Source organism: Alligator mississippiensis, chromosome 2, assembly GCF_030867095.1.
Source record: "Alligator mississippiensis isolate rAllMis1 chromosome 2, rAllMis1, whole genome shotgun sequence".
NCBI lineage: Eukaryota > Metazoa > Chordata > Crocodylia > Alligatoridae > Alligator > Alligator mississippiensis.
In genome coordinates this window covers 173,755,846-173,772,863 of record NC_081825.1, presented here as the reverse complement: position 1 = coordinate 173,772,863, position 17,018 = coordinate 173,755,846, and the positions used below count along the sequence as shown (strand labels likewise).

General features: G+C 43.6%; 1 protein-coding gene and 1 pseudogene across 1 annotated transcript; one reads left to right on the top strand and one right to left on the bottom strand.

The window, feature by feature from the left end:
• The first annotated feature begins 3,742 nt into the window (after window positions 1-3,742).
• Window positions 3,743-4,693, top strand: LOC132248277 (olfactory receptor 5AP2-like; annotated as a pseudogene).
• An 8,467-nt stretch (window positions 4,694-13,160) lies between these two features.
• Window positions 13,161-14,102, bottom strand: LOC102562072 (olfactory receptor 5AP2-like). Its single transcript, XM_019496765.1, has one exon. The coding sequence runs from the start codon at window positions 14,100-14,102 to the stop codon at window positions 13,161-13,163; it is 942 nt and encodes a 313-aa protein (XP_019352310.1).
• Window positions 14,103-17,018: the final 2,916 nt, after the last annotated feature.

Here is a 17,018-nt window from a genome sequence, read left to right as displayed (position 1 = left end):
TAGGAACACTGAGGCAAAGAACTCATTGAGGAGTTATGCCTTGTCCCCCCTGTCTGTCACCAATTGCTTTTGTCCATTCAGTAGCGGTTGTATTCCATCCTGGGCCTTTCTTTTTCTCCCTATATATCTGAAAAACAAATTTTTGTTATCCTTAACTTGGGATGCCATCCTCATCTTTGTGATAGCTTTGGCCTTTCTAACTGCCTCCCTACAACTGCGAGCTGACGAGGTATACTCCTCTTTAGTAATCTCTCCCTGTTTCCACTGCTTATATGCCCCACTTTTTGCCCTTAGGCTGCTCTGGATTTCTCTGGTCAGCCAGGGAAGCCTCTTGGCCCCTTTCCCCGCTTTCCTCCACGTTGGGATCGTCTCCTTCTGTGCCCAAAGGATCATTTCCTTAAAGCACAGCCACCCTTCCTGGGCTCCCATCTCGTTAAATCTCTTACTCTGCAGTGCGTCATAGACTAAATGCCTGAGTTTGCTGAAGTCAGCCTTCTTAAAGTCTAGCACTTCCACCCTACTAGTTACCTTACCCACTCCATGCCTTATGACGAATTCTATTATTTGGTGTTCACTGTCCACCAGGTGACTGCTGATCTGTAGGTACGCTACCATGTCATCCCCTGTTGCCAATACCAGGTCTAGTAGGACATTCCCCCTAGTGAGACAATGTACCTCCTGCTTCAGGTGGAGGTCCTGTACACAAGATAGGAACCTGTGGGAATGGTGGGAATTTGCTGTCTGCATCTCCCAGCAGATGTCAGGGTAGTTTAGGTCCCCCATGACTACTGCCTCCCTAGCCTTTATGGTCTCTGAGAGATGCCTCAGGAGTTCCAAATCTAGTTCTTCTCCTTGGTGTGGGAGTCTGTAACAGACCCCTACCACCAAATCTCTGTCCCCTTGTCCTCCATGTACCCTAACCCACAATCCTTCTATATTCTCTTATGTTGGAGCTCTACAGTTTAGCATGCTTTGGAGGAGGACACTTCTCTTTCAGTGCCAGTCCCTTCATCTTCATCTTTGGTGGTGTTTCTTCCAGCTGATGTCATTCAGATACTTGCAGTTTCATAGTGGCTTCCTTAGTGTCTTCATGCATATAATTCCCTTGGCTCCCATAAATGAACAGGGAATAAAACACCCCTGGTGTGATGCTCCCAGAGTCTTAGACCATCTCTAGAAATACTTGCATCATCCAGAGTACAAACATCAAATTCAAAGGGGAAATTCAGTATTCTCAGCACCAGATGGGTGGGCCACTTGTTTGCAACCTCTGAGACAGAATTCAAAGAGCGAGCAAACGGACTCTTTTGTCTATTCAGAAACAGTGCCAAACCCAGAGGTTATGTTTGTGAGCAGGTTTCAGTCCTTAAATTGCACTTGTATCTGCCACTGAGTGATGCAGCCTGAGTAAGTGTAACTTAATGCCAAGCACAGGGTTATACAACTCTGTCCTGATTAAAACCTGTTTGAAGGGGTCTTTGATTCATAACTCCCCACACTTGATTTTGTTTGCTGGACAGATAAGTTCCACCAAGGTAAGACCTGTTTGTATATATGTGTGCATGCGTTTGTAAGGGTGAGAATGAGATAGAAAATTAAATTATTGACACAAGGGAAACTAAAAACATTTCATGATATGTAATATATATATATCTTCTAGTACATTTGTAAGCTAGGGGTAATAGGTATAAGATTGACTAGATGGACATAGGGAGGCTCAAGTTATAACCAAGTGTCTGATTCTTCTCTCACATAATTCATTGCCGTGATTGATTTTTAAGCTGCTGAAGCATCATAAGAAGGAAATGAGGACTAAAGTGTCCAAAGTGATGCATCTTACACAGTTCCACTAATTTTTTCCACAAAGCCAGAAGCACTTGGCATTGACTCTCAGGATTCTGCACAGGCTGATCCTAATCTCTGAGGTGTCTGCTTGAAAAAGGATAATGTAAAAAAAATCCATTCAGCAGTGGGAAAATTTAATAATGCTATAAAATGTTTGGGTTTCTTAATAAAAGTTTTACTTTTCACCAAATAATTAATCCAGAAAAGGAAAGATCATGATCCTGAGACAAAGACTTTCCTTTCCTTTCTTTTCCTTTCCTTAAACACCAGGTCATAATTTAGGCCAAGTAGCTACTGGTTTTAAACCAGAATAACTGTCTACTATGGGTTTGTTTTGCATGTTGTATTCACTATAGTATTCATAGGTGTTATCAGTGTTTAATTATGCATTGAACTTTGCATTAAAAAGTCCTAATAAACATAGAAGTTCAGAATTCTGCATCCTACTAATTCAGGGTAAAGTATGGGATATAAAAATAGAGCTTAGACAGGGCTCCAGTTCTGAATAAACTTCATTCTGTGCATCAGTCCCTTGGAACTCTGTCATCTATGCTTTAGGACCTACCTTACCAAAAGACTAGTGTCTTCACTCATGCCTTAAGGATGAGTGACTCTAGCTTGTAATACATTAAACCTAAGCCCAGACAATCTTAAAACAACGAAGTTTTGAACGAGAGCTTAATTTATTTTTCAAACTTGGAACTACTGCATCATCACACTAAAGAGCACTTTATATTTTCAAGCTTTTATTCAAGAAATCAATCTAAAATACGGCATAAAATCAGAGTTATTTCTTTGTTTGTTTTGGTCTTTACCATGTTAACTGTATTTCTTTGAAGACAGGTACACTTATCAAAGTTGTTAGATGCTATGACTTGTTCTCTTCCTCTTGGCCCACATAGCTCCCTGCTTGAATTGCCCAGTAGTTCAGCTTCAGAGCCTGGAGGGATGGACAGGGACATGGAGAGTGCTTACTCTATTGTCTAGTTCAGTACTGTAACTAGGAGCGAGCAAGCAGGGAGCTACTTCCCAGCAGAAGCAGTGGACCTTGTGCTGGGAAATGAGGCACCACTGCACTGGGCATTGCCAGACCCCCACTGCCGCCTTCTGCTCAATGTCCAAATTCCTAGCTATGCCTCTGGTGAAGTCATTAGAGCACTTTGCTTAGAAGCAAGAAATTCAGCTTTAAACTCTTCACCCCCACCCCCTGCTCCCTCAGCCCTCACCTACACCCTAGGTTACAAAGGACTAGAAAGTATATCTTCTATTTTCTCAAGCAGTCCTCTCAGCATTGGATTGCTGGGCTAAAAAGTTGGGGGAGGGGAAGCTCACTTTCCTTTAAGTTTCTAAAGATGCCCAGACAGGATTCCTCTTTGCCACAGGTGAAATAATATTCCAAATTGTGTCCATATATATATAAAACCATGGTTATATGCCAGAGCATGTGTCATTGAGATACGTTGAAATTGAATGTGGTTTCGCCCTAAAATATGAACTCATATTTACAAGAAAATACACTTCTATTTGCTATACCACTTCTTGTGTGGAGATACGCTGGAGATGAGGGGGGATTTTTACTGGGTTCTTTAAAAAAATATTGGACTGGTTTAAGATCAGAAAACTAACTTCTGAGAAGGAATTATATATATATATATATATATATATATATATATATATATATATATATATATATAAACACCTCCCCCCCTATTCTTAACAAGTAGAAAGATTTCATTTTTTCTTCCCAAATAGAAAATAAATACAATACATCCTATTGTAACTGTTATGATTACAATAATGATGACAATTAAATTCTGGAAGAAGCAAAAACCCAACTCTTTCTCCATTTTAGCTGATGTCTGCTTTCTTCTCTCAACAGCCATTGCCCAGGGAAGAAATGGTCACAGGAGGTAACACCACGTTCCAAGAGTTCATTCTCTTGGGACTCACAGAGAGTGCAAGCATGGAGGCTGTCCTCTTTGCGGTGTCTCTACTGATATACCTTATCACCCTGGTGGGGAACCTTGGAATCATGGCCTTGGTCAGAGTCAGTCCTCAGCTGCACACACCCATGTACTACTTCCTCAGCCACTTCTCATTTGTTGATGCTTGTTACTCCACAACCATCACTCCCAACATGTTGGTGGCTTTGTTCTCAGACAGCAAAGCCATTTCCTTTGCTGGATGTATAGTACAGTGCTACATTTTTGTTGGTTTTGTGCTTGTTGAGTGTTACCTTCTGGCTGTCATGGCCTATGACCGTTACATAGCTATCTGTAACCCACTTCTTTATGTGGTAATCATGTCTAAGAGAATCTGTATTCAGATGGTAATAGCTTGATATCTCATTGGCTTTCTTGGTGCACTGATATACACGGGTTGTTTTCTTGGAGGTTCCCTCTGTGGGTCCAACATAATCAATCATTTTTACTGTGATATTAACCCACTGCTGAAGCTCTCCTGTTCTTGTAGTGATAACAATAAAATGGTGGTCCTTGCCTTTATTAGTGTAAATGGGACAGGCACTGTATCAGTTATTTTGATCTCCTACATTTACATCCTGGCCACCATCCTGAGGATGAGCTCTGCATGGAACAGGTCCAAAGCCTTTAATACATGTGGATCCCATTTGACTGTTGTTTCCTTATTCTATGGGGCTGGTTTCTTTGTGTACCTGCAACCAAGTTCCAGTCATAATGGACAAGACAACGTGGCTTCTGTGTTTTACACTGTGGTGACCCCCATGCTGAACCCGCTGATCTACAGCCTGAGAAACAAGGAGATGAAGGGTGCTTTGGACAAATTGTGGAAAATGTTTCCTTTGTCTTCATTGAAGAAACTTGGATAAACCACTCAAATGACTTGGCTGCTCTCGGCTGTCTAGCAATCAGGATTCACTGCAATATACAATCTTGGCTTTAACCAGTACATGTAAGTTTTTCCGCAGTCTTAACAGAAACACATTCAGAAACTATGATTGGCAACATTAATAATCTGATATGCAACCAATACAGTTTCCCTAAAGACTTATGTTTAAAGATGTACTCTTTTCTAAAGCGTCTACAGTATGGAGGAGGATTACCTTGGTTCTGGTTCTGTTCCCATGACAAATATCATACATCCAAATTTTCAAAGAAAATACATGGGTTCAATTTACATGGAGCTGATAACAAATGAAGGACTTTTTGTCAAATATGTTCAGTTGGGAAAAAATAAAAAAAATATTACATTTTGACTTCCAAATTAATGTTTGTGTATAATGGTGCTCTTTTATGCAGAACCTTAAAAAGATTAAGTTGCCCACCCAACACATGAGAAATAAGAATTCAATCCCCATTTCTTCCTGTGGAATTTGAACTCACATCTACAAAGAAACTACCCAAAACTGTGGATACAGTACAGTCTAAGCAGAGGAAGGATGGGAATCTTGTCAGATTCACTGGAGGCAAGGCTGGAGTTAGATGTCACAGCCTGCAAGTGATTATCATAGCATCATAGAAAATTAGGGTTGGAAGGGACCTCAGGACATCATCTAGGACAACCCCCTACTCAAAGCAGAAGTATCTCTATCTAGATCATCCTAGCCAAGGATGGAGATTCCACAGCCTCCCTAGGTAACCTGTTCAAGTGTTTTACTATCCTCCTAGTGAGAGAGGTTTTTTTTTTCTGAATATCTAACGTAAACTTCCCTTGCTGCAACTTCAGACCATTGCTCCTTGCTCTGTCATCTGCCACAACTGAGAACAGTCCAGCTCCATCCTCTTTTAAACTACCCTTCCGGTAATTAAAGACTAGTATTAAATCCTCACCTCACTATTTTCTTCTCCAGACTAAATAAACATGTTTCCCTCAGCCTTTCCTCATACGTCATATGCCCCAGCCCCCTTAACATTTTTGTTGTCCTCCATTGGACTCTCTCCAATTTTTCCACATCCTTTCTGTAGTGGGGGACTAGAAACTGGATAGAGTGGGTACATCTACACTAATTACCAGTTGCCTAATTAGCTTCACAGTAAAGTGTCACCATCTGTATGAGCAGTGCTATTGGCCCAAAGTAAATTAATTAACTCCACCATAAGATAGTACACAAGTACTGTTCTATGGCAGTGTTATTTTGTCCACCACAATGCATGTGTAGATGGTGACTGGGGCTGGCTGGGGCATGAAGGTACTACAGTGAAGGGCTGCCTGCTAGGCAGCCCTGCAGTAGCACCCTCATCCCCCATCCACACCCTCCATAGCATGTAGCCCTGGGCTGAAGCAGCCCTGGACTGGCAGAATGACACCCCAGACCTGCTGTCAGCTGGGGCTGAACCACTTCAGCTCAACATGCTGTGGTTCTGGGCACATGTGTAAATGCTATGCCCAGGAGCAATCAACTCAGGCACAAATTGCATCAGAGTGTACTGCTTCTCATTAATATTCATGTGGTGGACTTACCCATACGGCCCAGCACACATGGGCTCGGAACAGCTTTGTTGTGATTCATAGATTCATAGATGTTAGGGTCGGAAGGGACCTCAATAGATCATCGAGTCCGACCCCCTGCATAAGCAGGAAAGAGTGCTGGGTCTAGATGACCCCAGCTAGATACTCATCTAACCTCCTCTTGAAGACCCCCAGGGTAGGGGAGAGCACCACCTCCCTTGGGAGCCCGTTCCAGACCTTGGCCACTCGAACTGTGAAGAAGTTCTTCCTAATGTCCAATCTAAATCTGCTCTCTGCTAGCTTGTGGCCATTGTTTCTTGTAACCCCCGGGGGTGCCTTGGTGAATAAATACTCACCAATTCCCTTCTGTACCCTCGTGATGAACTTAAAGGCAGCCACAAGGTCGCCTCTCAACCTTCTCTTGCGGAGGCTGAAAAGGTCCAGTTTCTCTAGTCTCTCCTCATAAGGCTTGGACTGCAGGCCCTTAACCATACGCGTGGCCCTTCTCTGGACCCTCTCCAGGTTATCCGCATCCCTCTTGAAGTGCGGCGCCCAGAATTGCACGCAGTACTCCAACTGCGGTCTGACAAGCGCCTGATAGAGGGGAAGTATCACCTCCTTGGACCTATTCGTCATGCATCTGCTGATGCACAATAAAGTGCCATTGGCTTTTTTGATGGCTTCGTCACACTGCCTACTCATGTTCATCTTGGAGTCCACTAGGACTCCAAGATCCCTTTCCACTTCCATGCCACCCAGCAGGTCATTCCCTAGGCTGTAGGTGTGCTGGACATTTTTCCTCCCTAGGTGCAGCACTTTGCATTTCTCCTTGTTGAACTGCATTCTGTTGTTTTCTGCCCACTTGTCCAACCTGTCCAGGTCTGCTTGCAGCTGTTCCCTGCCCTCCGGTGTGTCCACTTCTCCCCATAGCATTGTGTCATCTGCAAACTTGGACAGAGTACATTTGACTCCCTCGTCCAAGTCACTGATGAAGACATTAAAGAGTATCGGTCCAAGGACCGAGCCCTGCGGGACCCCACTGCCCACACCCTTCCAGGTCGAGACCGACCCATCCACCACGACTCTTTGGGTGCGACCCTCTAGCCAATTGGTGGAGCACGTCTGCCAATCAGGTAATTGATAAGAGGGGCTGACCTCGCCCCTGCCCGGGAGGGGCGGGGGGTAAAGAGCTCTAGTCCTGGATGAAGCGTGCCCCTTGCAGGTCCAACAGCACTCAGGGGCAGAGCCTCTGGAGAGTATGAAAGGAGTAGTGTGTCCAGCACGCAGCAGACACATTGAGGGATGGAGAAAACAGCAGGGCTAAGAAAAGCTGGGAAGAGCAGCTCAGCAGGCAGATGCTGTTGTCCTGAAGACGCCTCTTGCTGGACAGAAGCAGTGGACAGTTCAGTCCCAGTCTGTGTGTAGTGTGGCGCATTGGGCGAGACCCTGGGAGCTGTGTGAAGCAGATCAATTCTCCATACACTTGGTGCATGCAGCAGCACAAAGAGCCCAAGACCCTGGGAGCTTCACAAGGCAGCTCAGGTCTGCAACCCCCATTGTGGGGCCAGATCCTTGGTACACACAGCAGTGCACGGAGCCTCAAATCCTGGGAACTGCATGAGGCAGCTCAAGTCTGTAACCTCCAGTGTGAGGCTGGGAACACAGAGTTGGCAGTGCCGTGCAGCATGGTCCAGTAGGACCCAGACCCTGGGAGCCAGTCGAGGCAGCTCAGGTCCATCATTTCCTGGCATGTGGCCAGGACTCACGTGCATGGTGTCGTGTTTCCTTGGCTACCCTCCAGAAAAAGGAGGAGAGAGGAGAAGGTGACTGGTCTGCCCAGTGTTAAAAGACAAAAATCTCTCAAGCAATTAGTGGACTAGGGTCCTGTGTTTTCAAAGGGCAGGGCAGGGCAACTCACCAACGCCCCATGCCCCTGCATCCCTGCACCAGGCCCATCACTTCCTGGCTCCTCAGCCACAACAGCCTGGGAGAGGGCTGGGCCATAGGGGTGGCCTGTAGCAGCCACTGGTCACCCAGGGCCTGGGATTTGGGTCTGTTGACCACCTTCTGGGGACAGACTTGCAAAGAGGGCTTTGGGCAGGTGGGGGATCATCATGCCACTGTTTGCCTGCTTCACTGGCAGTGGACATAGCTTGCCTGCTCCCCTTCCCACCCTTCCCTCAGGAGCTTCACATTTTCCCAGTCATGGGTCCAATTTATGAAAAATGTAACTAGTTAAATTTAAAAGTTAACAACCTTTAAAATTAACATGCATCACAAGTTAAGTATTTCTACTTTCAGCTAGTTAAAAGGTAAGTTAAAAAGAGAGTAACTAGTTAAAAGTTAAGTTGATTCGTGAGAAATGTCTGAAACATAGTGAATTGCCTTCTTAGCATCATTTTTATTTTCAAATACAATGAGTGGGTTTCTTTTCCATAAGCCCACAGAAACACACTAATTTGCTTAGAACTCATCCTGCTTTACCTGAAAGCAATGTTATATTTGTCATACAGTTTTCAGAATAACAGTTTACCAGTACCTATGTAATGTTTGATCCTTCTCACCCTCTCCATGTGAAGTACTTTGTAAAATCAGTACATGATATATGAATAACAGAAAGGAAATGTTCATAGCCAGGTGACAAATGAAAGATGTTTCCACAGAAAACCTCTGTTGTACAATTTTTATTTCATAGATTTCACAGACATTAGGGCTGGAAGGGACCTCGAGAACCATCAAGTCCAGCCCCCTGCCCCGGGGCAGGAAGTCAGCTAGGGTCAAAGGATCCCAGCAAGAGAAGCATCCAAACATTTCTTGAATGAGTCCAGAGTAGGTGCTTGCACCACTTCTGGAGGGAGTCTATTCCAAGCCTTGGGGGCTTGGACAGTAAAGAAGTTTTTCCTCATGTTCAGCTTAACATAGTCATGGAGGAGTTAATGACCATTGGTCCCTGTTATCCCTTGGGGCACTCTAGTGAAAAGATGTTCCCCCAGATTCTGATGCACTTATGTACTTATAGGTAGCCACCAGATCACCCCTGAGCCTGCTCTTTTCCAGGCTGAAGAGTCCCATGGCTCTCAGCCTCTCAACTTAAGACATATTTTCCTGCCCTCTGATCATGTGCATGGCTCTCCTCTGGACTCTTTCAAGCTTCTCGATATCCCTCTTTAATTGTGGAGCCCAGAACTGGATGTAGTAGTTCAGCTGCAGCCTCACCAAGGCTGAGTACAGTGGGAGGATGACATCCTAAGAGTTACTTGAGAAGCACCTATGGATGCAAACCAGAGTTTTATTTTACCAGTTGTGACATCACATTGGTGGCTAATGTTTATCTTGGTGGATAAAACCTCACCAATTCCCTTCTGTGCCCCCATGATGAACTTATAGGCAGCCACAAGGTCGCCTCTCAACCTTCTCTTGCGGAGGCTGAAAAGGTCCAGGTTCTCTAGACTCTCCTCATAGGGCTTGCTCTGCAAGCCCTTAACCATATGAGTGGCCCTTCTCTGGACCCTCTCCAGGTTATCAGCATCCCTCTTGAAGTGCGGTGCCCAGAATTGCACGCAGTACTCCAACTGCAGTCTGACCAGCGCCCGATAGAGGGGAAGTATCACCTCTTTGGATCTGTTTGTCATGCATCTGCTGATGCATGATAAAGTGCCATTAGCTTTTCTGATGGCTTCGTCACACTGCTGACTCATGTTCATCTTGGAGTCCACTAGGACTCCAAGATCCCTTTCCACTTCCATGCCACCCAGCAGGTCATTTCCTAGGCTGTAGGTGTGCTGGACATTTTTCCTCCCTAGGTGCAGCACATTGCATTTCTCCTTGTTGAACTGCATCCTGTTGTTTTTCTGCGCACTTGTCCAACCTGTCCAGGTCTGCTTGCAGCTGTTCCCTGCCCTCCGGCGTGTCCACTTCTCCCCATAGCTTTGTGTCATCCACAAACTTGGACAGAGTACACTTCACTCCCTTGTCCAAGTCGCTGATGAAGACATTAAAGAATATGAATCTATGAATCTATGAATCTGAGTGCAATGAGTTTTTGAATATTTTTGCCAATGGTTGAGCTATGACACCTGCCAGCTTCTTGAGTACTCTAGGGTGTAATCTGTCAGGACCACCTGACTTGAAGATGTCCAGCATCTCAAGGTGTTCCTTTATAAGGTCCACACAGATGCTGGGTATAAATGTGCCCTCACCCTAGCCATCACACAACATGCTAGGCAAGGCAGTCCCTTTGGGCTGATGAAAGACCAACGTGAAGTAAACATTAAGCTGGGACAACATTAAGCATCCCTCCTCGGGCCCACACCGTTTAACATCTTCATCAGTGACTTGGACGAGGGGGTGGAAAGCACGCTGTCCAAGTTTGCTAATGACACTAAGATGTGGGGTGAGGTGGACACAACTGAAGGTAGAGAGAGGCTACAACTAGATTTAGACAGACTACAAAAGTGGGCAGACGAGAATAGGATGGGGTTCAATGTAGACAAATGCAGGGTGCTGCACCTTGGGAGAAGGAATCCACAGCATACATACAGGCTGGGGAGTTCCCTTCTTGAAAGCACAGAGGCGGAAAGGGATCTTGTAGTCATTACTGACTCCAAGATGAACATGAGCCACCAATGCCAGACCGCAGCCAGCAAGGCCAGCCATACCTTGTCATGCATCCAAAGGTGCATCTCAAGCTGGTCCAGAGAAGTGATACTCCCCCTCTACATGACTTTGGTCAAGCCACAGTTGGAGTACTGCATCCAGTACTGGGCGCCGCACTTCAAAAGGGATGTGGCCATCCTGGAGAGGATTCAGAGGAGGGCCACCCGCTTGGTGAGAGAGCAGGACAGGCCCTATGAGGAGAGACTGAGGGACCTGAACCTGTTCAGCCTCAGAAAGAGGAGGCTGAGGGGGGACCTGGTGGCTGCCTACAAGCTCATCAGGGGAGATCAACAGCAAATAGGCAGAGCCCTTTTCTCTCCAGCACCACCTGGGGTGACAAGGAACAATGGTAATAAGCTGATGGAGAATAGGTTTAGGTTAGAGATCAGAAGGCAATATTTTACAGTTAGGGTGGCCAAAATCTGGAACCAACTTCCCAGGGAAGTGGTCCTCGCCCTTACCTTGGGCAAATTCAAGAGGAGGTTGGATGATCACCTGTCTGAGGTCTTGTGAACCCAGCATTCATTTCTGCCTGTGGCAGGGGGTCAGGCTAGATGATCTGTTCAGGTCCCTCCTGACCCTAGCTACTATGAAACTATGAAACAATAAAAATCAATATGAAAATGATAATAATATAATATACAACAGTAAGAATCAATACAAACCTAATAATAATACAATATAAAATAGTGGATATCCATACCCAAAAACTTGCTACCAAAATAAAAATGTTTAAAGCTTATCCTAAGTCTGAGCTCACTTATACTTATCTATAGGGAAAAGAGAGGGAGAGAAAAGGTCAGAAATGGTTGGGGAAGGGGAGGGAATGCATTTTAAAATAAATACAAAAAAAAATACTGCGGGTTCTGCTACATATTTAGGTTATTTTGCTGAGTTGTTTATATCTATTGCTGCTCTATGTGCAATGGGCTAAATTCTGCTTACCAGTTATACCAGTTTGAATCAGGAGTGACTCAGATGAAGTCATCTTCAAACAGAAGCTGGCTAAATGCAGCACACACACCAAATGCCTTGTATTTTAAGGCAAGCTGCTGTGGATTAGAGCAAGCAGACATTTCTGGCTTTGTATAACTCAGGGCTTTTGCAGCTGCCTTGTACCCAAACATTAGAAGAGTACAGCCCCTGAAGTGTCGTTTAAACACACAGACACACATTTGATAGCAAAACAGTAGGATGGGGTGGGCTTCCATCAATCAAGAGCATGAGCTTTAAACCAAACATGGATTTAAGTTTGACCCATAAATAGTACAGTATATTAGTGAAGTGAAAGACTCCAAAGCTATCTCATTGTAGTTTGGAAAGTGTCATTCTAGTTGGAGGACTTTCAAAGCCCTAGGCATCCGTGGAGCTACAGCGTTTTCAGATACTGGAGTAACTTGGTCTAGTTTTCAGATTATGTCAGCTGCAGCAAAGTCAATAGTGTGATGCCTCAGGTTCTCCAAACAGCTACCAGTAGATCTCACAAATCCTACATCAGGATGTTTGTTTGACAGTAATGTTAAAGCTTCTAGTTTATACCAGGGTAGTGTAGAGAGGACCAGGATGAATAAAATGAGAAGAGATATTTCAAACCAAAATAAATACAATTTAGAAGCAGAACAGTATGAGTTAGAGAGACCAAGGGAGAGAAAGAGAAAGCAGTTAGACAAATGAAGACATAATTTCTAGCTATTTCCTCAGTGAATACTTGTTAAAAACAAAGGGGCATTTTTACGAATAGCTTGTACTGAAGCTGACAATAAATACTGAAAATAATTGGTATGTTTATAGGAAGAGCAATTCCATTTTGTAAATAGAAGCCTGGTTTTCCTCCCACTCTGTTTTATTTCATTAACTTCAACAAACCTCATTCTGATTTACAATTTTAGAAGTGAGAGCTACAGGCCTGATTTTTTTCTTTCATTAGTATAAATCCAGAGTAATGATACAGAGCTAACCGATGCAAGTTCCCCTCTGTTGACATCTTTGATGCAAGTATCATACAGGGAAATTATTCTGCTTGTTTGAAACATCATGCACAAGCTTTAAAGAAAGACATGGCTTTTACATAAATAAATTGCTTCCATAGCTTGGGATTGATTTTCCTTATTAATGAGATGGAGTAATGGATTCTCATAAATTAAAACCAGGCAATCAACAAATGTTCATCTTCACTGTTGTCTTCCCCTTATTGGTGAATTAGAGAAACCCTCTTCCAAAACATACACACATCAGTAAATTCTGTTTCTAATTACTCTCTTTATGGCATCTTTCACATCCTTGTTTCTTAGGCTGTAGATCAGGGGGTTCAGCATGGGGATCACCAGTGTATAGAACACAGAAGCCAGATGGTCTTGCTCCAGGGAGTAGCCAGAAGCAGGCTGTAGATACATGCAAAGAATACTACCATAAAATATAGAGACTGAAGTCAGGTGGGAGGTGCAGGTGGAGAAGGCTTTGCGTCTACCTTCAGCTGAGTGAATCCTCAGAATGGTGGCCAGGATGTATCCGCAAGAGACAAGGATAGTTAGGCTGGAGCCCCCTGAAATGAGTAATGTGGCTACAAACATAACCATCTCATTGACATGAGTATCAGAGCAGGAAAGTTTTATTAGTGGAGGGATGTCGCAGAAGAAGTGATTGATTTCATTGGGCCCACAGAACAACAAAGTAAAGGTGAAACCTGTGTGTATTGCAGAGTGAATGAAGCCTCCTAGGTAAGAAGCAGACACTAGCTGGACACAGACTCGGCAGGACATGATGGTTGTATAGAGCAGGGGGCTACAGATGGCTACATAGCGATCATATGCCATCACTGCCAGCAGGAAACACTCGGTTGTCGCTAAGGCTCCAAAGAAGAACATTTGTGCTGCACAACCATTGTATGAAATGGCCTTGTTCTCAGACAGGATGTTCTGTAGCATCTTGGGGAAGATGACTGGAGAGTAGCAAATATCCAAGAAGGACAAGCTAGCCAGGAAAAAGTACATAGGAGTGTGCAGGTGGGAATCCACAGTTATCAGGAAGAATATACTGAGATTTCCTATAACAGTTATAATGTACATAGCTTGGAGCAACATGAAGAGGGGAACCTGCAGCTCAGCTTGATCTGTTAACCCTGAAAGTATGAATTCAGTCACTTGGGTGTGGTTGGTCATTGCCATTTCTTTCATTCATAGGTGCCTAGTGTGCTAGAACAGAAGGATGATAGGATTCAGGAAACTAGGTTCTCTTGAGAGCATCTTTCGCTAGGAGGCCAAAACAGCTTCAGCATCTAAAACATTAACTGGGTGTTTCTTTGGTCAGAGTATTAGGTCTTTGGAGCATGAAGAGTGTCCACCTTTTTTGACACAGCACATCACAATAAAGTATCAGTGGCAGGGAAAACAGTTTGGATAATTGGAGCAAGGACCAATCAGATTTGTCAGAATTAAAGTACAGTACTGTTTGAAAGTGAGAGTAAAAATTGTACATTCTTACACATGGGTTCACTTCCCCAGCTGGCAGAATCAGCTCTTCTGGGTAAGAAAACAAAAATGTTTCCTGTTTTATTTCTGACTGTTAGAGCTGTAACACAAACATGTAAAAGTGAGCACATCAGATTCTTTTTCTTGTGCATCATGAACAGAATTACTTACTATGCTGTAGTTATTTGAGTTACATCTGTGTAAATCTGCTTGAGCAACACAGTTTACACTGGGGGCAAACAATACCAAAACCTTTATGATAGTGAAATACTAAGAATTAATTGTCAAAGCCAACATTTATTTCCATGGCTAGCAGTTAGAAAATCCTACTTCTAATTTTGAAAATAAGCACAGCTGTGGAACTCAAAAAGCAAAGAACTCCCAGCCCCCCAAAGTAAACCATTAGCCAGCAATGACACTGGCCAAACAAAGCAATGAGAATGAATAGTTAGATGAGCTCAAAGCTGAGTTAAATCATTAAATATACTCAATGTTGTTTTCAGGAACCAAATATAGACATTACCAACCAAGGGCTCATTGTATTTATTGACATCCTATATGAGTCTAAAAGGAAAAATAAGTGGTTAGGTCCCCCAGGCCCTCACCTCTCATTTCTGTTAATATCTACACCATGGGAATATGGAATCTAATATAGGTGGTATAGAGCTGAATATTGGTTCTGCCTTCCCAATCCAGCTCAATATAACCACAACTCTGCATTCAGCTGCTTGACACCTGTTTCACCTGGCTGTTCAGAGATTTGTGACTCACTTTATTGGAGCGGAAGGAAGGCTGTTATGACACAGACCTTGGCAGAAGAAGGTACCAGTTAAAGCAAGTTGAATACAGTTTCCTAGAGATTTAAAATGGGAACACCGAAAGTAACTGGATGGAAACAAGTACTGAGCTGTACTCATATTTAGATGCCTAGATTAAAGGTTGAGATTCTTACTTGGGAACTCTAAATATAATGAGCACTGACGTATGTAGAGCACTTTCCAAAATCTTTCCCTGGGGCAGGAGAAAGTGTTATCAGCATTTAGAATTTGTATCAAATCCGAAAATCTTTCTAAAATAGCAGTTTATTTTAACTATAAAATATCGAGCTGAATAGTGATCAGTTATGCAGTGCAGAATTAAAATCAGCTTTACCACAGGAATGACTGGGTTGAATTCTTTAGCTTCTGTTATCAGCAGCTAAAAAATCACAATGGTCTCTTCCTGCCTAAAGTATTTGACTGTTAATAAGTGTGCTCCATCTCTGATAGCTATGGCTTTAAAATCAGAGCTGGTTAGTATTTTTTTAGTAAAAGGTTTGGGGCATGCTGAGTCATGGAAACCAAACCTTTCTTGAGGATACATCAGTTTTTAACCACATTTTCCATCAGGGAAGTTCCTTAGGTCCAGGGTGGTATTTCTAATTAAGATCAGAGAGAACAATCCACTCAAAAACAGCCCATAGCCTAATTCAGGCACCAACAAGTAGAGAAAAGAGGAAAGGGTCCAAACTTCAGGCTAGTCTTCAGATGGGTAGCTCCTATTTCATCATTTTTTGTCCAAAAAGTCTAATCTTGACCTAAGGAACCTCTATCATGACATTTGTGGCTTGAAAGTTCCAGTGACTCTATATTGTTTTAGTCTATAGCTAATAAGAATCAGCTGATATACGAACTAAATTCATAAATTTTTAAATTGTGCAGAAACTGGTTTCCCAACCCCCAAAGAAGCTTTTTACTGAAAGTTAATGAGTGATCTGTTTACGCCATAAGCAGGGATGGGAAACAGGAGAAGTATGATAACTACAGCCAGGCTGGTCTTCCTGACATACATCCTCAATTCTGTTGAACCTACCTGCTGCAGCAGGACACAGATTTTTCTCCTGACTAGGGAAGGCCCACCTTAACTTCTGCCTTCTGAATTAGAATATTTATACTGGGTCTTTTCACCTGTGAGGACTGGCCTCCTAAACGGCACCTCAGGGATCAAGCCTAACAACAGTGCTGAGGGACCAGTTAAAAGGCCTTGGGTGTTAATTTATGCATAGATATAATTAGGTTACTGTCCTGGGAGCCGGACCAGCCGGGCCAGAAATCAGGGTCTGTTAAGCAAAACGGGATCGGTTGGGCAGGCGTGTGGATGGAGAGGCGGGACAGCTTAATGGTTTCAAATAGATTTTACTTACGCCCTTAGATGGTTCTAGTGTAGGTGAATGAAGCTTGCTTGTTACAGAAAACGAGGCAAAAGTAGAATACAAATAACTCAACAGGTAACAGGAACGACAATCGAATGGAGGAATGAACGAGTTCGCAATGCAACGAGCTAGCAGTAGGGATAGGGTATGTCAGATATTTTTCGGCAACGGGGAGACGCTGAAAGATGATCAGTCTCTCAACGAACCTCTAAGGTGACCTCTCAGATCTCCGGGCAGCGAGCTCAGAGGTCGTTGCAGAGGTCTCCGCCTTGGGCAGAAACTGGGTAACCTTATATATGGCTAGCGAGCCAATAGCTAACCATCTTTTCCAGAATAATTTACATCCAGCCAATAGTGTTGCACATATTTACATAACAAGGAGGAACTTTTCCTTACTATTATAAAGACCTAGCATTAGGTGCTAACTTCTA